This window comes from Saimiri boliviensis (genome assembly GCF_048565385.1).
Source record: "Saimiri boliviensis isolate mSaiBol1 chromosome 3 unlocalized genomic scaffold, mSaiBol1.pri SUPER_3_unloc_3, whole genome shotgun sequence".
NCBI classification, from domain to species: domain Eukaryota; kingdom Metazoa; phylum Chordata; class Mammalia; order Primates; family Cebidae; genus Saimiri; species Saimiri boliviensis.
Window position 1 is genome coordinate 1 of NW_027412494.1, and position 22,763 is coordinate 22,763.

The following is a 22,763-nucleotide window of genomic DNA, read 5'->3' on the forward strand; positions in this document are numbered from 1 at the left end:
GCTGGGGCTCGCCCGCGGAGGCTGGGACGCGCGCACGCCGCACGCTGGGGCTCGCCCGCGGAGGCTGGGACGCGCGCACGCCGCACGCTGGGGCTCGCCCGCGGAGGCTGGGACGCGCGCACGCCGCACGCTGGGGCTCGCCCGCGGAGGCTGGGACGCGCGCACGCCGCACGCTGGGGCTCGCCCGCGGAGGCTGGGACACGCGCACGCCGCACGCTGCGGCTCGCCTGTAGAAGCGTGGCCTCCAGCACGGCGCACGCGCATAACGGCTTGGCTTGCCTGTCGCGGTGGCTTGGCTTTGCTGTTCCTGGCTTAGCGTGGTGTTCCTCGCTTGGCTCCGTGTTCCTAGCTTTGACTGACGTTTCCTCCCTCGCATTCCTTGGCTGGGCCTGACCTTTTATCTGCTGAGCTTGGCATTCCCCTGGCCGGGCTGGGTGTTTCCTTGGGTTGGAGTGGGCTCTCCCTGGGTGGGCGTGGGCTTTCCCTGGGTGGGCTGGGCTGGGCTGGGCTCCCCTCCTGGGGTGGGCAGGTTCGGGCTGGGATTGACCTTTCTCTTCCACCAGGTTGGAAACCCGGAGTTTCCTGCTAGTCGGTCAAGCTGGTTCGTAGAGGCGATCTGCCCGCTACTACTGGCCTCCCCTGGCTGTTAAAAGCAGATGGTGGCTGAGGTTTGTTCAAAGCCGGCTGCCTCCGCTATGAAGAAGCCCTTTGGTCTCAGGAGCAGGATGGGCAAATGGTGCTGCCACTGCTTCTCCTGCTGCAGGGGGAGCGGCAAGAGCAACGTGGGCACTTGGGCACACTATGACGACGGTGCCTTCGAGGAGCCAAGGTACCAGGTCCGGCGAGAAGACCTGGACCAGCTCCACAGAGCCGCCTGGTGGGGTAAAGTCCCCAGAGCCGATCTCATCGTCATGCTCAGGAGCACTGACGTGAACGAGACGGACACGGAACAAAGGTAACTGGGCCTCGCTGAGAGGAGGCGGGATGGTGGGGATGTGCCCTACTGGTGTGGGGGCGGTGGCGGGGTGCCCGGCTTTATCGTCTCTGCAGGCCCCGCACCATCCTGGCTGTGGGAACCTCAGAGGGGTCAGGGCACAGGCCTCTTTATGAGCAGCAACGTGAAAACAAAACTTTAACTGATTTCCAATCAAATTATAATTTCCCTCGTTGAACACTAATAGACTGTCTTAAAGTGATGTACCTCGCAAAACTAAATCGTTGCAGTGGATTATTTTCAATGTACACATTTTAAAACAATGTCATATACATTATAGAAAGGTATATATTGAGAACTAAGTTCCATAGTATATCAACTTCTGGCTAAATATTCTTCAAATAAAATTCAATATGTGTTTCATATCAATGTATCCTATGTAAATATGTTATTTACTGAGAAACCTTAGAAGGAAAATAAATGGGAAGATGGTTTGTGTCTTTGAATAGGAAGACTCATTTCTCTCAAGATATGAGCTCTTTCTGCGGGTGTTGAACAATGAGAACACATGGACACGGGGAGGGGAGCATTACACACTGGGGTCCGTTGGGGGGAAATGGGGGCGGGACGGGGGTTGGGAAGCTGGGGAGAGATAGCATGGGGAGAAATGACAGATACAGGTGAGCGGAAGGAAGGCAGCAAACCACACTGCCATGTGTGTACCTATGCAACAGTCTTGCATGTTCTTCACATGTATCCCAAAACGTAAAATGCAATTAAAAAATCTAAAAAAAAAGATATGAGCTCTTTCTGTATTTATCACTTGGACCTAAACCAAATGAAAATAGCAAAGTTTTAGCATTTTTAAATTAGGCATGCTGTCTGTTACTGTGATAAATTAATTTTTTTGTAGCAGAATAGAAAAAGATTTGCTTTCCAGATGTCAAAATTTGCATGTGTTATTTCCACAAATTGTTTACTAACAGCTGAAAAGACATAAATGAGCAGAACAGAATAGGAAATCCAGAAATAGTCAAATGTATGTAAGAATTTAGTCCTTGATAAAGGTGATGTTTTATATTAGTAAAAAACTTAATTATTCCTAAGTGAAATGCAGGCTGTTTGGAGAAACCTAGCTAGATTTTTATGTGACAAAAATAAATTCCTGCAGTATAGAGTAAAAAACTTTAAATACACAAAAGGTGAAAAGTACCAGAAAAAAAACCCACAAATGCCTATTTATATATGCATATATAAATATTTAGGTGAAGTCTTTGTCGCTCAGGCTGGAGTATAGTGGTGTGATCTCGGCTCACTGCAACCTCTGTCTCCCAGGTTTAAGCAATTCTCTGCCTCAGCCTCTCGAGTAGCTGGGATTACAGGTGCCCATCACCATGCCTGGCTATTTGTTTTTGTATTTTTAGTAGAGATGGGTTTCATCATCTTGGCCAGGCTGGTCTTGAACTCTTGAACTTGTGATCCACCTGCCTTGGCCTCCCAAAGTGCTGAGATTACAGTTGTGAGCCACTGTGCCTGGCCTATATATGCAGATGTATTTTTATGTTCACAATGACCTTCCTAAGAACCTCCCAAAGCAAATATTCTGAAAGTTGGCTTGGCAAAATAAAAAACATCCGTATATAAGAAAAACATTAACAGAGGTCCAACATCTTTACAAAACATGTATTTTCATTTTACAGAGAATTCTTTCAAGTCAACCAAAAGACAACTAAATAAACTCAATTTAAAATTGGGCAAAGTAATTTCTTTGTATGTCTACCAGTGATCTACGCACTTAGGAAAACATAGTGTTCTGGTAAGAGAAGGAATTTAAGCTAGAGGAGGAATGAAATACTGTTTTCTATTTCACAGAAATTAGAAAATACTGTTTAGAAATTAAAAATATTTTCTAATTTCTAACAGAATTAGAAAATACTGTTTTCTAATTCTAATTTAAGTTAGATGAGGAATGACAAGCCAGGTGCAGTGATTCATGCCTGTAATCTCAGCACTTTGGGAGGTCAAGGAAGGTGGATCATGATTTCAGAATTTGAGACCAGCCAGGCCAGCATGGTGAAAGCCTGTCTCTACTAAAAATACAAAACTTTGCTGGACCTGGGCCTGGTGGCGAGTACTTGTAATCTCAGATACTTGGGAGACTGAGGCAGGAGAACTGCTTCAACCTGGGAGGCATAGGTTGCAGTGAGCCAAGATTGTGCCACTGCACTCTGGTCTGGGGACACAGCGAGACTCCCTCTCAAAAAAAAAAAAAAAAAGTGTGTGAGGATGAAGAACAGTGGTATTTACACAGTTGCTTAAAGTTTAAGTTGCTGTGACTTTTCAAATAGATACTTTGGTGGTAAGAACTCTATTTTTAAAATGTATATGCCTTTTACTCATCAATTTCATTATTCTGAAATAGCTTTAATAAATGTATACATCTTTTTTTTGTATTGCTTATAATAGCAATGTATTGAGAAGAACTCATATGAAGATTTTATGAACAAATTTCAGTGCATCCATGGCATGGAATAATATGTAACCATTGAGGGCATCAATAGATAGAGATATGTTGACATGCAAAGATGTAATTTGGTATATAAAGTGAGGAAAAAATCTGTTTTACATATACACCAACAATCTGCTTTTGTGTTAGCTGAAAAGATGTAGAAAATATGATCAAATTTATTTCTGGGGATTTGTGAGTGAAGTTTTTCCCTTTCTCTTATCTGTGATTTCTGCAATGAACATCTCAAAAGTTTTAGTTAAGTTTCAGTAGTCATGAAATAATCCTTGGGAAGAGAAGAAATATGCTACTTGCATAGATACAAATAGTTTCTCACATTCTATTATTTATTTTTATTTCTGTGGATGGGTATCTTCTGTAAACTTTTACCCTATCCAGAAGTAGAGGGAATCTGTTTACCTGTTCCAGTAGATTTTATTGTACATTCATTTTATTATATATTTATCTTCTCCTTATATATAATGTGTAAAAACTGTGGATTAATGGTTTTACTTTAGTTATATATGAAAATTAAAATAGCAAATATAACTGATTATTACTATTACAAATGTATTCCTCTACAGGAGTTTTTTTAAAATATTGAACTCACCAGCTGTATCCTTTCAATCTATTTATTCATCAAACATAAGCCAGACACCTATTTTGTGGCAGGCATATTCTACTGTCTCGCACCTATTACGTCGCAGGCATGTTCTACTCCCTCTCAGTGTCCTTCATCTTTGAAAACTTCATGTTTACATGTTGGGGCTGGGCAAACTGAGATATTTAAAATTGGGGTATTAGAACTTAATTGAAGCTTTTCCTCTCTCCTTTCAAACAAAAGCATTTCTGAAGGTAGAAATAGTAAAAAGATAACCTTTAATTGTCCTTTAAAATTTATAACAATCTTGGATAAAGACTGTTTTAGTACTTTTAAGAACTAAAATGGGATACATAAACAGCAGCCACAAAAAAAGAATGAGAGCATGTCCTTTACAGGGACATGGATGATGTTGGAGGCCATTATCCTTAGCAAACTAACACAGGAACAGAAAACACCAGATACCACATGTTCTCACTTACAGGTGAGAGCTAAACGATGAGAACACACAGACACCTACAGGGGAGCAGCACACACTGGGCCTATCAGACGGTGGGGGTTGGGAGGAAGGAAAGCAGCAGGAAATAGAAGGAACAGGTAGTCGGCTTCATATCTGGGTGATGAAACAATCTGTACAACCCCCCTTGGCACACATTTACCTATGTAACAAAACTGCGCATCCTGCACAGGTATCACTGGATGTAAACGTTGAAGAAACTCCACAAATAGTTTTCCAAATCCTTTTTTAAAAAAGAAAATTGCTAATAGTCTTAAATCCTAATATTAATGATTAGAAATACCTGATTTACATACATTCTGTAATTCTGAGTATTGAAAAAAATGAGACATACTTAGTCATTTAAATCTCAAGTTTTCTTTGGCTTAAAGTTTTTTGAAAACCAAAGTAAGAATTAGTTTATTTTAGAAATTTGTTTTTGTTTTCACCTCAGCCTTCTTATTTCATCTAAATGCCAGTCATTGGACTAGAACTGTGCCAGACCTCTTATATTATAACGTGGCCTAGCTAATGTAAGGCACCAGGCATTGTAAGATGCCTCATTATTTTACGTCCCAATAAGAGAATTATTTAAATGCTGCTAATTAGTTATAGTAAATCATGAATTACAAGTGACATTCCAGTGTAAGAAATGTTCAACCGTGGAATCATCTTAGAATCACTAAAATAGAATGTTACCTGTAATCCTTAAAAAATACCTCAAAGTGTAGGTATAATTGTATTATCTCACTCAATTCACATGTCTCCAGTAGTAGTAGTAAAAATTATAATATCTAGCAATTGAGCTGTTGTGTTAGGAACTATTCTCTGTCTTTTGTGTAGAGTCTCATTAAGTATTACAGTGGTTTTCTCTGAGAAAGTTACTATTTTCATTCCCATTTTATTGTTGAGGAAATTGAGATACAAAAAGGCTAAGCAACATCTAGGAAGTGACAGAGCGGAAAGAGGATTCCAGCCCAAGTTGAATGGAATCCAAGGGCTATGCTCTTTCTGTTCAAATAGGCTGCTCTTTCACTCATACAGTGAGTAAGGAGGGGTAATAAATAGTATACTTTCTTCAAAGGAAAATGCAATGTTTGTTTTGAAGGCAGAGTAATAGCAGACTGTTCAGTGTTTGCAATGACATGAATTGCTGAGGTGGCTGTAGATAGTGCACTACAATTTCCTAAAAAGTCTTCTCACTCCCATAGAACTGCCCTCCATTTGGCCTCTGCCAATGGGAATTCAGAAATAGTAAAACTCTTGCTGTACAGAAGATGTGAACTTCATGCCTTTGACAGCAAAAAGAGGACAGCTCTAATAAAGGTATGCAGTAGCCGACTGTATCGGCACGAGATGGATTTGATTTCAATATGTAGAATAAAGATGAGTTTTCTCATTTAAATATAGCTAGTTGGTGAAACCTGTGGAATATTTCTTTTGAGTTCCTAGGATTTATGATTTGTTTTTGGTCTAATACTGACAGGCCGTACAGTGCCAAGAAGATGAATGTGTGTTAACGTTGCTAGAACATGGCACTGACCCAGACCTTCCGGATGTGTATGGCAATACCGCGCTACACTATGCGGTCTACAATGAAGACAAATTACTGGCCAAAGCACTGCTTTTATATGGTGCTGATATTGAAGCAAAAAACAAGGTATAGATCTATCCATTTTATTTTCAAAATACTGAAATGCGATTGTTTTAACACCGACCTCCTGTGTAAGGGTTAGTTTTCTGTATTTGTAAGCTCAAGCATACCTGAATGAAAATATTTTGAAATGACTTAATTGTCTAAGATTTTATTTTAAAATTGTTAAATTTAAAGAAGAATTAGAGGGTACAGCTTTTTTAAAAATGTACTTGTGGTAAATTTCTTTTTTTGAAAACACTGACATTGTAAAAGGTAATACTTATTGCTTTTTCCAATTTTTCTTTCCCAGGTTTTTTGTTTGTTTGTTTGTTTGTTTATTTTTCCTAATGACTGTAAAATAGTAAAATTTGCCCTGGAAATAAGTTTTACATTAAAACTCCAAGAAAACAAAAACATGTTTCAGTGAATAGAAATCCTGCTGCTTTGGCAAATTTCTAAGAAAAGTAATCGATATGAAGTGATGTATCTTGAGTGGCAAGGCTTAGGGTAGCTCTGATTGCTCATGAGGGAGAAATGGAAAGGGGAGAAAAGAGCAATCAGAAATATCAAGGCTAGTTTGGAAATTAGGTAATGGAGGGGAAAGACCATGAAACGGTTGTGTGTGTGTGTGTGTGTGTGTGTGTGGTGGTATTCATTCGCTTCTTTTGTATGGTGAGACAGAGTTCTCTTCAGTTTTAGAGAACGAGTTTTCAATTTGGGAGAGGGAGTTAGTTATAAATTGCCTGGAGATCAATGTTAGGAGGCCTCTGAGGAACCAGATTGGCAGTGAATAGGTGGTAATGTAGTGGGAAACCCTTGAGCAGAGGGAGTAACAGGTACTTAACTGACTCATGATCCTCTTCTGGTAGAAATAGCCAACTAGAGTCTCAATTCTGCTTTCTAATCTAGAATATCTTGATGGGAAGGTGGGAGATAAGGAGCTTATAAATAACAAGATCAAGTTGGATTTTGAGTTTACTAGACCCTGTTCTTCTCTTACCTGGGAAAATTATGTGGTGTTTTCAGCAAATGAATCTCTCTCCTACTCTTTTCTCTTTTTGGCCAAATCCTCAAATGATAAAGGGAATTGGTCATGTGGCTAAGAGAGGACACCGAAGTAATTATCTATTGCACTAGTTTTCAGCTAGAATTGTGCATCTCAGTAACCTGAGGAAAAATTTTAAATAATCTACAAGTCTAGGCTCTCCCCTGAAGATTTTCATAAAGTAAGTCTAATAAATCCTGGACATGTATGTTTCAAAAGGTTTCCTTGAAGCCAGGCATGGTGGTGAATGGCTGTAGTCTCAGCTGCTGGGGAGGCTGAGGGGGAAAATTGCTTGAGCTCAGGAGTTTGAGTCTAGCCTGGGCAACATAATGAGACCTTTCTCTAAACAATGATGACAAATTCCTCAAAATCTGGATACACTCCTGCTGAGGAATCACTGAATAAATAAGTGTAATATATAAATTCTTACATCTCAGAAACTTAAGATCTCTAGAATAGTTGCAGTTGGAGTTGGATATGTGCTAATTCCTTTATATCTTTCATTTCCCATAATACTAGTTTGACTTTTTTGGGGGGTGGGAGACAAGGTCTCTGCCAGGCTGGAGTGCAGTAGTGTGATCACAGCTCCCTGCAGCCTTGACCTCCCCAAGCTCAGGTGGTCCTTCAACCTCAGTTTTAGTATTTTTTTTTTTTTTTTTCTGAAGTAGAGATGAGTTTTTTGCCATGTTGCCCAGGCCAGTCTTGAACTCCTGGGCTCAAGTGATTCACCTGCTTCAGGCTTTCAAAATGCTAGGATTACAGGTGTGTGCCACCATTGCTGGCCTAATCTGACTTTTATCTCTGTGGTTGGGATGTTAAAATGAATATTATTGGCAGTATCAATCAGCTTACGGAATAATACCTTCTCCTAACATCAGTTATTCACTGCCATTCAGAAGGTCTTTAGAAATTTGCAGTGAGTAGTCTTCAATAAGTAGAGGATGGTCCTCTCAGGATTTTGTGTCTCTTTGTTACCATTCAAGTGCTTAGCTCAGTAAGTTGTTAGTAAGATCAGAGTTTTCTCAGTTAGAATTGTAGCAAGTTCTAAACTTCTTTGATCAATTGAAGCTTTATTATAGACTATCCAGTATCTCTCTAAATGGTATTGGGAAAACTGGCTAGCAGTGTGCAGAAAGCAGAAACTGGACCCCTTCCTGACACCTTACACTAAAATTAATTCCAGATGGATTAACAATCTAAACATAAGTCTTAACACCATAAACACCCTAGAAGAAAACCTAGGCAAAACCATTCAGGACATAGGCGTAGGCAAGGACTTCATGGCTGAAACACCAAAAGCAATGGCAACAAAAGCCAAAATCGACAAATGGAATCTAATTAAACTCCAGAGCTTCTGTACAGCAAAGGAAACAATCATTAGAGTGAACTGGCAACCAACAGAATGGGAAAAACATTTTGCAATCTGCCCATCTGACAAAAGACTAATATCCAGAATGTGCGAAGAAATAAAACAGATTTATAAGAAAACAAACAAACCCAATCAAAAGTGGTCAAAGGATATGAACAGACACTTTACAAAAGAAGACATATATGAGCCCACCAAACGTATTAAAAAATGCTCATCAGCACTGGTCATTAGAGAAATGCAAATCAAAACCACATTGAGATACCATCTCACACCAGTTAGAATGGTGATCTTTAAAAAACCTGGAGACAACAGATGCTGGATAGGATGTAGAGAAATAGGAACATTTTTGCACTGTTGGTGGGATTGCAAATTAGTTCAATCATTGTGGAAAACAGTGTGGCAATTTCTCAAGGACCTAGAAATAGAAATTCCATTTGACCCAGCAATCTCATTACTGGGTATATACCCAAAGAATTATAAATTGCTCTATTATAAAGACAAATGCACACATATGATCATTGTGGCACTGTTTACAATAGCAAAGACCTGGAACCAACCCAAATGTCCATCAATTATAGACTGGATAAACAAAATGTGGCACATATACACCGTGGAATACTATGCAGCCATAAAAAATGATGAGTTCATGTCCTTCGTAGGGACATGGATGACTCTGGAAACCATCATTTTAGCAAACAGACACAAGAACAGGAAACCAAACACCACATATTATCACTCAAAGGTGGGTGTTGAACAATGAGAACACATGGACACAGGGAGGGGAGCATCAGAGACTGTGGTCGGTTGAGGGGGTCTAGGAGAGGGACAGCAGGGGCATGGGGAGGGTAGGGAGGGATAATGAGGGGAGAAATACAAGATAGAGGAGATAGGGGGATGAAGGCAGCAAACCACCTTGCCATGTTTGTAACTATGCAACAATCCTGCATGATTTGCACATGCACCCCAGAACCTAAAGTACAATAAATAATAAAAAATAAAACGTTTGTAGAGCATTTGCTTAATCAGGATGGCAGTTTTAAACACTGAAAACCATGGAGTTATTGAGACTACATATAGGGATTCTGTAAATTTGGTTTCACTAGTTCTGTGAACTGATTATTTATTTAGTTACCAATCTGGAAAACTTAAATACAAATTGATTTTAAATGAATACATGTTGGAAAAATTGTTGAAATGGGCAGTATGAGACTTAGTAGCAATATTTATTGCACATTGGAGCTTGATCTTTTGGTAAAACATGAAACTAAAGAAATATTTTACAAATTCTTGCTTTATACCCAACAATTTGTCTTAGAGTTTGAGAATATAGAGCTAAAAGATACAGCTCTTTGTTTAGATGGAAAAAATATTATCATCCAATAATACCACGCCAAACGCTGGCATAGAAGCAAAGATTCCTGGAACCAGTAAGTGTTTAAACTGAGTTTTTGAGATGATCAGAGTTAATGTGTTGAGGCAGAAGAGAGGTGTCTCCAAGGGAAAGAGCAGTGTGTGAGAAAGCACCGAAGAGTAAGAAGGAAGTGACTATAATTTGTTTACTTTCTATGAGTGTAAGTTTATAGGATCTTATATAGTTTCCAGTTCAGTTGAGAAGTATATAATTTTTTGAATCAAATATCATTTTTGCTTTTATTGTTTTACAGTGTGGCCTCACGCCACTTTCACTTGCTGTATATGGACAAAAAGAGAAAATGATGAAATTTTTAATCAAGAAAAAAGCTAATGTAAATGCAATTGATAAATTTGGAAGGTATAGTTATTTTTTTTAATCTCTGTGTTGTAGAATGATAGCAGTCACTCAAGTCATAAACATTTATAAGATTAACTTACTGCAACATAGTGATCAGGATCAACAAATCAGTTAAGTAGAAAAACAATTAGACTGGGCAACATAAAGAACAGTTTTAGTGGGATTCCTCTTACTACACTGACTGATGTTATTATGTGACATTTTTGGTTATATGATTTATGTTAGCTAAATGGATTTCATATTTGTCTCATGAAGTGTGAACTTTAACTTTTAGTTTACTTATGACTTAGTATTGAACTTAACTCTTTCTAGTAGTTTTTAATCTCTATGTCTTATATGCTTTTCCACTAATACACTTTATTAAACATAAATAGGAGTTGATAATCATTTTGTCTTTTGAATAACTCTGTGATGAGTTGCTTTCTTTGAAGAATATTAATGTTAGCTTATGCCTCCAAGACAATTAATTGCTATTCCCACATACTGTAAGTTCATCAGCTTTTGTTTTAATTCCAGTGTATTTTGATGTTTTGATTATTTATTTATTTGTTTGTTTGTTTGTTTGTTTATTTTTGAGACAGAGTCTCGCTCTGTCACCAGGCACCAGGCTGGAGTGCAGTGGTACCATCTCTGCTCACTGCAAACTCCACCTCCCAGGTTCAAGCAATTTTCCTGAATCGGCCTCCTGAGTAGCTGAGATTATAAGCACGCTTCACCATGCCCAGCTAATTGTTGTATTTCTTAGTAGAGACTGGGTTTCACCATGTTGGTCAGGATGGTCTCAATTTCTTTACCTTGTGATCCGCCTGCCTCGGTCTCCCAGAGTGCTGGGATTACAGGTGTGAGCCACTGTGTCTGGCCTTATTTTTAATTGGTATGGAGAGAGGAAGTAGAGATAGTTTTAAGTGGGTACACTGTTCCTTTAATGAAGGCAAGGTGTAGGTGGGTGATAAGAGAAAAGAGCTAGGCTTCGGATTCACACAAGACTGGGTTTAATTCCTAGCTTTCTTACTTGATAGGTGTGTGACCTTGGCAATGTTATTTACCACCAAATGTGTTGTCATATATGAAAAGGAGGAGAATATCTCCTTCAAAATTGCCTGTGCATAAGTAAGAAAGATGTGTGTGTGCGGCATTTAATTCAGTGCCCAGCACACGCTTATTGGCATCATTAACTGAAACTATTATGACTACTGTTTTCACCATTCTTATTAATATTACTGCTTTCAGCATGCAGATAGCTCTTATGTGACCCCACAGCTGATTTTCTGTTACTGTATATCAGTCTCGGGAAGCGGGAAGGAAATCTTTACTTAAATCTTTTTTCACTTCAGGTAAGTGGCCCTAGCATAGTTTCTTGCCTATCAAAGGCCTTTAAATTAGCAGCTTCTACTATTTAACACCCACTGAGATAAGAGGTTTTCTTTTTGTCCCTTCCTTTTAACTTTGGTGGTATTTTACAGAGATTAAAACTTGAGCACCCAAGATGCTTATGTCTTTTAGTGCATGCAAATGTTTAATTCTGCATTGACAGGCAAGATACTAAATGGGTAAAGTATGCCAGATTAGCTTACAACTTTATTACAGTTAGGGAAAAATTACCTCTCTGTCATTTTAGGACTGTGCTTATACTTGCCGTATGTTGTGGATCAGCAAGTATGGTTGGCCTTCTACTTGATCAAGATATTGATGCATTTTGTCAAGATAAATCTGGAAAAACTGCCAGGGATTATGCTGTGTCTAGTCAACATAATATGTAAGTGTTTACATGAAAAGTCTAGTTAACACTAAATTAAGGCTTAAAATAATTACAACAACTGTATCTTATATATCAAGTGAGATGTAGTAGTTTGGTTTGGGTAGTTTTAAAGTGGCAATGAGTTAGTCCCCTGCATCAGCTAGAAATCAAGCAAAAGGTAGACTGGTTAGAAGTACCAGTGTGTGCAGGATTCTTTATCTCAGGACTTGTAAGACCTTTATGTTTACAGATTCCAACATTGTTCATTTCATCCAAGTATAACACCTATGAATGAGATAAAAAATAGTGTCACATCTTTCTTTTTTTTTTTTTTTTTTTTGATTAGTTATTTGGGTCTTGAAATGTCCAGTTTATCAGAAAGTCATTTACTGTCTTCTGAAGACTATCTCTTCCATACTCTTTGAATTTTTCAAGAACCAAAGGGATTTACTAAATCCAAGGAAGACAATCCCTTTTATCAAATCAGAAGGACTAGAAACAAAGGGCACTCCAATCATTCTGTTGTTTCTGTTGATTCTGTTGCATTTTTGCCCCTGAAACTGGTCCTGCTGCCTGGTAATGGTTGATCTTTGACACCAAGATGCCCTTACTGATTCAGATCCCTCAGGTCTTCATGGTGATTCATACAAAGATGTTGAAGTTACAGCGTTTTTTAAATTCACATACCTATGCTTATATGCTCAGCCATTATTCCCAAAGCACCAGCACCATTCTCTGGCAATGTGACTTTATCCACACACAAAATGAGCTAATTGACCATCTCCCCCATATTCAGCCTAGACTTAGCTGAGACCTTCATGGTAAGAGATCCTTTCAGGCCTTTGTTGGTCTTTTCTGTAGCAGATATTCATTGGGCTTGTTCTAAATGGTCAGAGAGGTTGAAATAATGTGGCAGGAAGAGATGAGTGTTTCTTTCTTCTTTGCTACCAGTTCTGTACCCTCATGCACCTTTATATCCTGTATAATACCTGAGGCAGTAGAAAATCCCATATTTACCTTCCCAGAAGCAGCGGACTCCCAGTTGTGATTGGCCCCTTGACTGAGCTGTTTTAAATAATAATGAAAATTGCCCAAGCTACTTGCAACTCTACCTCAATATTTAAAAATATTTTCAAATTCTACCTCACAGGAAGCTATTGAAGAGAATTCTCAGAATCTCAAGTAGGTTAGTTGGACTTAACAGAGCCATACCTTGTCCATGTCTCATCACTGAATGTAGGGAATCCATGAGCCCTGCACACTGGGTGCCAGAACATAGGGATCCATAAGCCCCACACGTTGGGTGCCAGAATGTAGGGCTCCATGAGCCCCACATTGGGCACCAGAATGTAGGGAGCCACCCCTACATCACCTGTGGGTACCCTGAGTTTGGTGGCAACAAAGGAATGAGAAAAAGAAAGATGAAGAGAGATGATGGGACCAGAGGGCCATCACTTATTACTTTGGAGGTGACAGTGAAGGCCCTGAGCTCTGACCATCCACTCTATTTATTGGTTACAATCACTTTGATCTACAGGGTAGGGGTGGAGTAATGGTGGGGAGAGGATGATGGTGGAGTGAACCAGTGAGCCAGAACTGAATCAGTGAACGGGAAGTGGTGTGTCATTCTAAGGATTGATAACAGTGGCAGTTTGGGGGTTTCACAAAAGAAGAACATGTGGTTATCTTTAGCTTGTTATCTAAGTACAGCTGATGGAACACAGACCTTACAAGGAGCCCACAAGTCTGGCTACATCATAGTTCTACGAAGAGTTTTTATAGCCTTGAGCACAATGTTTATGGTAACAGAGCCAAGGTCACCCTGCACTGGAGCATGAGGCATGAAGAGGCCTTCCTCCTCAGAGGCCTCCTGCGGCCTTCTGCAGTGTATTATTCCCTGCTTATATGTTACTCATAACCAATTTATGTAGGTACTCTGTAAGTTCTTTCTAATCACGTGTAAAAGTAGAACTTTCTGTTTGCTTCAGCAGTACCCATTCTCAAATTGAAACAATAAAGAGAAAAATAGCATGGCTTCCTGCATAAGGAGGCCACACAGATTTTTGAAGCATTCCATATTTTGCACAGTCAGTGGAAGGTCATTTGACTGTTTGCTGACTAGCTATAATGCAACAGAGTGATTCAAAGCAAAATGGGTGTCACCAAAATATTGAAGTTGTTATTTGTACTGCAAAAATAGTCATGTAAGGTGGTCTATGAGATAACACTGGAACTGAATAATGTGTGTGGTGTTGTGTGCAAAATATGTTGTTAGTATGTATCTTGCAACTTCTTCATGGAACCTAAAAATAAATGAAAGTAGGGTTTTGGTCTCTCATGTCAGCTGGAGATGAACATGGATATAAAGCATCATCCTGACAAACATCTGCTGTTTGAGAGTTTGAGTCTATAGGGAAGGATCATTGGTCCCAGCCAGGTCTTAACATCCATTGGTTTTTCTGTCCTTAGTGTGATTGATAGACTCCATAATAGTGGACAATCATGTCATCTACTTTAAGGAGTTATTTATCAATAAATTTAGTTACAAACTGTGAAATAGTTGAGATGCCCTGAACTATGAGCCACAAAGAGTAGGACAACTAATAAGCAAAATTAGGACTTAATAACATTTCCTGAAAACAGCAACCTTTTCATATTGGAACGTATGCACAAAATACAGATTGGGTTTTATTTGAAATTCCAACATGATTTCAGTCATAAAATTTAGGAACAGATTATTCCATTGCTTTAATATTTCTGTGAGCTTTTAAAAAATGTTATCTTGTTAAATCTTTATAACAATCTAGTGAAATAAGACAGCAAAGTTCTTATTTTGTAGAAGATGACATTGAGCCCAAGAGGAGCAACTTGTCCAAGAACAAATAGCTGTTCATTATGCAGCTAGGACTTAGGCAGAGTTGGTACACATTATGTCAGACTAATGCGAGTTAACTTACTGGGTCATAGTGCCCTTGATTTCTGACTATTTCACTTTACTCTTTTTCTTGTTTATGATAAGTTTGTAGAATGTACACATAGGTGGATGGAATAATATTGTTAAGTTCTGATATTCTGATATTGTTTGAATTACTCTAAGCATTTCACATTTGGTAAGTATTTTTTATCTCAGTATTAAAAGTCTTTTTATTTATTACATTTTTATACACAGAATTTGCCAATTACTTTCGGACTACAAAGAAAAACAGAAGTCAAAAAAGTTTTCTGAAAACAGCAATCCAGGTAAGACTTCTGATAGTGAGTTACTTTAGGCCAGTTGTCACCAGGCTTTTTGGCACCAGGGACCGGTTTTGTGGAAGACAGTTATTCCATGGACTAGGGAAAGGTTGAGGTAGTTTCAGGATTATTCAATCACATTACATTTATTTTGCTACTTTGTACTATTAATACATTGTAATATATAATGAAATAATTAGCAACTTACCGTAATGTAGAATCAGTGGGAGCTCTGAGCTTCTTTTCCTACAAATAGATGGTCTGATCTTGGGACAAAGGGCGACAGTGACAGATCATATGACATTAGATTCTCGTAAGCAGCACATGATCTAGATTCCTCATGTGGGCAGTTCACAACAAGGTTCATGCTTAAGTGAGGATCTAATGTTGTCCCTGATCTAACAGGAGGCAGAGCTCAGGCAGTAAGATGAGCCAGGGGTGTGGCTGTAAATACAAATGACACTTCCTTGGTTTGCCTCCTGCTCACTTCCTCCTGTGTAGTGAGGTTCTTAATAGGCCATGGACTGGTACCAATCTGTGAGGCACTGGTCAGGAAACCTATGCTTGTACCAGCAAGGTCTCACTATTGCTGACTTCCCTCCTCCTAATTTGAAATGAAAAGAGATATATTTACTTTGTTGGAACAAGATGTGTTCTTCTATCTGTGGGTTAATTGTCATGATAACAGTAATTTTGTTAGAACAAGATGCTCGGCTACCATTCATCAAAAGATTGTCATAATAAATATACAAATTGCCCAACTCTAGGCTCAGCAGATGATAATAAAAGTAGAAAATGTTTCACAATAACAAAAATGCTAGTATGCTACCTGGATGTGGACACCTAATACATTGTACAATCCAGATTGTATAAGGACACCTTTAATTTAGCCATCTATTTATCAGAGAGCTTTTGATAACAAGGAGACAAAGATGAAATTGATGTAATTTTGATCTTTAAGGTGCTCATAACACAATTGTCTCTATTTCATTTCTGTGCTTTTTCAACAGAATTGACAAAAAAACCATTTTTATTTATGTTTTAACTTGTCCGCTTAACAAATAACTATGAAATGTTTTTTAGATACATTTTTTTCTAATGCTACAGAACACAAATAAAAATACAAACAGAGAGGAGCTCATTATTATGATTATCATTTTTTATTATTTTGCTACTTTAATCAGGGCTTGCTGTGTGCTGGATGCCCACTGGAAATTTATAATTATGATTATTTATTATATTGATTATGTGCCAGACATAACTGATGAGGAATGAAAGCTTTTTGAATAAAGGTAGGTAGGATTGAAGGTAAGCATGCAGACTGAGTAGAATGTTTCAAGGTAAAGAAGCAGAAGAATGATGATTGGCAGAAGGAAGATGTAACAAGATTGTGTGTCTGCCGGAAGGAACTTCTAACACGATTCCCTCTGGGAGGAAGAGCAGCAAGTGCAGAAGACAAGATGCTTGAGTGAGCTTTGCAGGGTTTGTGAGCAGTTCACTTTTGCTAGTACCAAAAGTGTGAGATATGAGAGGTTGGGAGTGAGGTGAATACTCAGCTAAGGCAAGTTTATAATAGACTTTTTAATACTATAGAAACGAGTAGGTATTCAGCCTTGGTCATCATGGTGGAACCCCATCTCTACTAAAAATACAAAAATTAGCCGAGTGTGGTAGCCAGCATGTGTAATCCCAGCTAATTGGGAGACTGAGGCACAAGAATCACTTGAACCTGGGAGCTAGAGGTTGCAGTGAGCTGTTGTGCCACTGCACACCAGCCTAGGCAAAAGGGTAAGACTTTATCTCCATAAATAAAGGAATGAATGAATGAATGAATGAATGAATGAATGAATGAAATGAATAGCTCTTATCTGGTGGGCCATGGGCATTTTACCAGTAGAATGCTTTGGACTGCACATACTAGATGAGCAGTGGCTAAAACAGTAGGAATCAGAGTTGTTTGGGTTGTTCAGTGATATCCCAGGATCCCACTTGTCCCTCTTTCAGCTGTGTTGTTGGCAGTGTTTTATTATGTCTCCTTTCATAGTTGGCTAATCCGCAACAGCTCCAAACATCTTGTTCTCACAACACAACATCGCAAGGGCTGCTTTTCTTCACAGTGTCTTTTAAATGGGTAGAAAACTTAGAAGCATGCAAGGGGCTTCCTGTAACATTTCATTGGATGGGTCAAACCACATGCACATCCCAAAACCAGGCACTGGGAAAGCAGATACGTGATTAGCTTAGAATACTCATTTCTCTTTCTGAAGCTGAGGAGGGGAATTGGGATAATAAACATCCCAATAGACTTGTGTTTCTTAGGCAAGAAAGAATAAGGAAAGGCTATTGGTAGGGAGCCAGCAGTGTTTGCTGCAGAGGCTCATTGGAGAAATTTGAGTAAGGGAGTCACAAGATTAAATTTGAGTATTAAGGCATTCTGGTTATGGTGTAAAAGTGGTTAGCAAACTTTTCTTGTAAAGGATGAGGTGGGAAATATTTTAGACTATGTGGTCTCTGTTGTGTCTAGTTAACCCTGCTGTTGTAGTGTGAAAACCACCACGGATAACATGTAAGCAAATAGGCATGACTGAGATCCAAGAAAACTTTATTTACAAAGCCATAAGGCAGACTGGATTTGGCCTGTGGCCTGTAGTTTGCTGACCCCTCATAAAGGATTGATGGAAGGTAACCATGTAAAGAAACCAGGAGACAAAGGAAGCTTTTGCAGTAGTAGTCAGCTATAGTTTCCTTGTCACACATCCTTGAACTAGTGTCAATGTAGTGAGAGGTTTTCACCCATGCATGGTGAAAAAAAAGAAACTTAGGAATCTTAGTTTCTCATTTAAAAATGTTGGCCTTTTTTGTGGTATTATGTCTTTTTCATTTGTTTTGCTTAAGTTTTTTTTATGTAAGAAATAACATTAATAGTTGGCCATTTTTATTTAAATAAAAGCCATTTTCTAAATGTTTATGTCCCAAATGGCAGTGGGACTATAAAGCAGAGACAGAAGAGAGGTATAGTTAATATGATTTAGTGATAATCGAATAAGAAAAGTTTGGGGGATAGAGAGAAAGCTCAGATGATGCACTGGTTTCCAGATTGTACCCTAGCATTTAACCTGGACATGCGGAAGGAGTAGGAAATTTTCTGGTGAATACAGAAGAGTAAACAGTAGCAGGAATGACTGATTTTTTTCTATGCATATTTAATGGAATATTCATACAGGGTATTTTGAGTAGGTATTTGGATAATCAGCATTTATAACTTGCATCCTACTAGTTTGACTCTTAATAATAAGAATTGTCAAAGATCCAAAGTTGATGATAAATGTCCATGTGTATCATCATCAATGACTGAAAGTCAGCATCCACAGAATTGGGACAGATGAACTTAATAGATAAAGATGAATGTCGGAGTTGTGTTTCTCTTAGGGACTGACACTCTATTACCTGTGGGACTCACAGCTGCCAGGAAAGAAAGAGAGCAAGAAGCCTATTAAAGAAGCCAGCAGATTCAGTCCTGGAGTGCCCTGCTTGGCTTCATGTCTTAGTTCTGACTTGTAACAAATTATTTTCTGTAAAATGTGCTTTGTGTTTTTCCCCTCTTGCAGCATGTGAACAAACAGAATCCCTTTAGTAGGGCATTTTTATATTCTTTCTTGAAACAAAGCAACATGTAAATAACAAAAAGAAGAAAGTAAGAGAAAGAGTATTTTTTTGTATAGGCTAGCATTTAACATAAACTTGGGAGTGAGTACCAGGATTATACTTAGAATTTAGGGACGGGATGGGAAAACTAGTTAGAAATCTATATTTAATATAAACATTTCAGTACATTGGGTAAAACTTTTATGAAAATACATCACAGGATCTTTGATCCACTAAACCAGGAGCTGGCCAGCTTTTTCTGCAAAGACTCAGTTAGTAAATATTTTTGGCTTTGTGGGCTATATACATTTATTTTTTTGAGACAGGGTCTCACTCTGTCTCCCAGGCTGGAGTGCAATTGCATGATCATGGCTGACTGCAGTCTTGACTTTCTGGGCTCTAGTGATCCTCCCATCTCAGCCTCTCTACTAGCTGGGACCACAGGTGTGCAACATCACAGCCAGCTAATGGACTCCACGGACAATAAAGTGAATAAGCATGGCTGTGCTCCAAAATACTTTACTTAGAAAAACAGGCAGTGGGCTGGATTTGGCCCACAAGTGCTAATTTGCTGATCCTTTTCCTAAAGGAAGGTGCTGCTAATGCAGTGAATCTGATTGGTAAAAGTGCTCTGCATGTGTGGCATTCTTCTTCCTTTGAAATAAGGATATATTTAAGTAGTCACCTCACCACATTTTTCAACAGTAACTTCATATAATTTTTAACATTTCATTTATAAAATATGATTTTTTTCTGCTTTTCTTCTATTTTATTCCTGTTAATAGCATTCAGTATTTTTCTGTGATTATTACTTTGTATATTTGATGAGTATCAACTATCCTAGAATTGGATGATTTTTATCAAGCAAGAAATACTCTCTTTGAAACTTTTAGTATTCCTTGGTCTTTATGTGTAAGCATGAATATGATAACCAGCTTTTGTAATTTAGAAATGTTCAAGGGGTCTTTTAGTTCTATAATTTTAAGAATTTAATACCTCAGTCTAGGATTTTTTAACACTATAAGTGTATAATTTTTATAACCTTTAAAATATATCATTGCTATATAAAATTTGAAAACTACTGTTTCTTGCCTATCACATTTCCATGACTGACTCCCAATTATGATCTCTTTCAAAGAACTATCTACACTCATGAACTCAGATTTTCTTTCCATTCAGTCTTGATCTCATGCCAGTAAGTCTTCAAATTCAACGCTCCTCAAGGTTATTGTTCTCAAGGTTATCACTTAACGTTTCTCTGTAATAAATCTAGGGATTTTTTTCTAACACCTCATTTTATGTAATCTGGCAGCAATATTAAACCAAATGGAGGGCATCTCCTCCCTAATAGCATCTTCAATTAGCCCGCTGAAGGACCTCACTCCCTCAGGCCTCCTGCCTTTCTAGTCCTTTTGTCATGGTCTGTTTACTTGCTTCTCAACTTTCTCCTTTTGCACATTGTTGTTTCCTAGGGCTCAGTCCTCAATCTTTTCTCGTTACTTTTTTTTCTTTTTTTGAAATGGAGTCTTGCTCTGTCACCTAGGCTGGAGTTCAGTGGTGCAGTCTTGGCTCATTACAACCTCCGCCTCCTGGGTTCAAGTGATTCTTCTGCCCCAGCCTTCTGAGTAGCTGGGATTACAGGTGCATGCCAGCATGCCAAGCTAATTTTTGTATTTTTAGTAGGGACAGGGTTTCCCCATGTTGGCCAGGCTGGTATCAACCTCCTGAATTCAGGTGATCTGCCTGCCTTGGTCTCACAAAGTGTTGGGATTTCAGCCACTAGCCACCGTGCCCGGCCCCTCGTGACTTTTTCTATTTTTTTTTTTTTTTATTCTTTATTTTATTTTAGGTGCATATTATATCTGGCATTTCTTCCCATGTTAGCCCTTCCCACCTTCCCCCCTCCACTGTCTCTCCCCTACCCCTCCCAACTGCCCCCAGTGTGTGATGTTCCTCTCCCTGAGTCCATGTGTTCTTGTTGTTCAACACCCACCTATGAGTGAGAACATACGGTGTTTGCCTTTCTGTTCTTGTGTCAGTTTGTTGAGATGTTGTTTTCCAGATTCATCCAAGTCTCTACCAAGGACACGAACTCATCATTTTTTATGAGTGTGTAGTATTCCATGGTGTATATGTACCATATTTTCTTTGTCCAGTCTATCATTGGTGGGCATTTGGGTTGGTTCCAGGTCTTTGCTATTGTACACAGGCTGCTATCAACATATGTGTGCATGTGTCTTTATAGTAGAACAATTTATAGTTCTTTGGGTATATACCCAATAGTGGGATTGCTTGGTCAAATGGAATTTCTATTCCTAGATCCTTGAGAAATTTCCACACTGTCTTCCACAATGGCTGAATTATTTTACACTCCCACCAACTGTGTAAGAGTATTCCTATTTCTCCACATCGTTTCCAGCATCTGTTGTCTCCGATTTTTTAAAGATCAACATTCTAACTGGCATGAGATGATATCTCAGTGTGGTTTTGATTTGCATTTCTCTAATGACCAGTGATGATGAGCATTTTTTCATGTGTTTGTTGGCCTCAAATATGTCCTCTTTTGAAAAGTGTCTGTTCATATCCTTCTCCCACTTTGAATGGGGTTGTTTTTTTCTTGTATATCTGTTTTAGGTCTTTGTTGATTCTGGATATTAGCCCTTTGTCAGATGGGTAGATTGCAAACATTTTTTCCCATTCTCTTGATAGCTGATGCATGCAATGCTGGTTTCTTCTGCTGTACAGAAGCTCTGGAGTTTAATAAGATCCCATTTGTCTATCCTGGATTTTATTGCCATTGCTTTTGGTGTTTTAGTCATGAAATCCTTGCCTATGCCTATGTCCAGGATGGTTTTGCCTGTTTTCTTCTAGTGTTTTTATCATGTGAGGTTTTATGTTTAAATCTTTGATCCTTCTTGAGTTAGTTTTAGTGTAAGGTGACAAATAGGGGTCCAGTTTCTGCTTTCTGCACATTGCTAGCCAGTTTTCCCAACACCACTTATTAAACATGGAGTCCTTTCCCCGTTGTTGTTTTTGCCAGGTTTGTCAAAGACCGGATGGTTCTAGATGTGTGGTGCTTTAGATGTGTGTTCCGGGGTCTTTGTTCTGTTCCATTGGTTTATGTCTCTGTTTTGGTACCAGTGGCATGCTGTTTTGATTACTGTAGCCTCTATATAGTTTGAAGTCTGGCAGTGTGATGCCTCCAGCTTTGTTCTTTTTTCTCAGGATTGTTTTAGCTATGTGGGGTCTCTTGTGATTCCATATAAAGTTTAAAGTGGCTTTTTCCAGTTATGTGAAGAAGGTCATTGGAAGCTTGATGGGGATAGCAGTGAATCTATAGATTACTTTGGGCAGTATGACCATTTTGACCTATTGATTCTTCCTAACCGTGAGCATGGAATGTTTCTCCATCTGTTTGTCTCCTCTCTTATTTCGTTTGTTGTTCTCCTTGAAGAGGTCCTTTACATCCTTTATTAGTTATATTCCTAGGTATTTTATTCTCTTTGTAGTAATTGTGAATGGGAGTTCCTTCTTGATTTGGCTCTCTGTTTGCCTGTGATTGGTATATACGAATGCTTGTGATTTCTGCATATTATTTTGTATTCTGAGATTTTGTGGAAGTTGCTTATCAGTTTGAGAAGATTTTGGGCAGAGACGATGGGGACTTTTAGATATACAATCATGTCATCTACAAATAGAGACAGTTTGACTTCTTTCTTTCCTAATTGATTACACTTCATTTCTTTTTCTTGGTTGATTGCTTTGACTAGAACTTCCAATACTATGCT

General features: G+C 38.7%; 1 protein-coding gene and 1 non-coding gene across 2 annotated transcripts; both read left to right on the forward strand.

Moving 5' to 3' along the window:
• Positions 1–588: 588 nt before the first annotated feature.
• On the forward strand, positions 589–16,690 carry LOC141583120 (uncharacterized). Its single transcript, XM_074392493.1, has 7 exons — positions 589–955; positions 5,749–5,863; positions 6,024–6,197; positions 10,252–10,358; positions 11,977–12,114; positions 15,266–15,336; positions 16,671–16,690. The coding sequence occupies exons 1-7, from the start codon at positions 657–659 to the stop codon at positions 16,688–16,690; spliced, it is 924 nt and encodes a 307-aa protein (XP_074248594.1). The 5' UTR covers positions 589–656.
• Positions 14,074–14,179, forward strand: LOC141583125 (U6 spliceosomal RNA). Its single transcript, XR_012515866.1, has one exon. It is a non-coding gene; the product is annotated as a U6 spliceosomal RNA (small nuclear RNA).
• Positions 16,691–22,763: the final 6,073 nt, after the last annotated feature.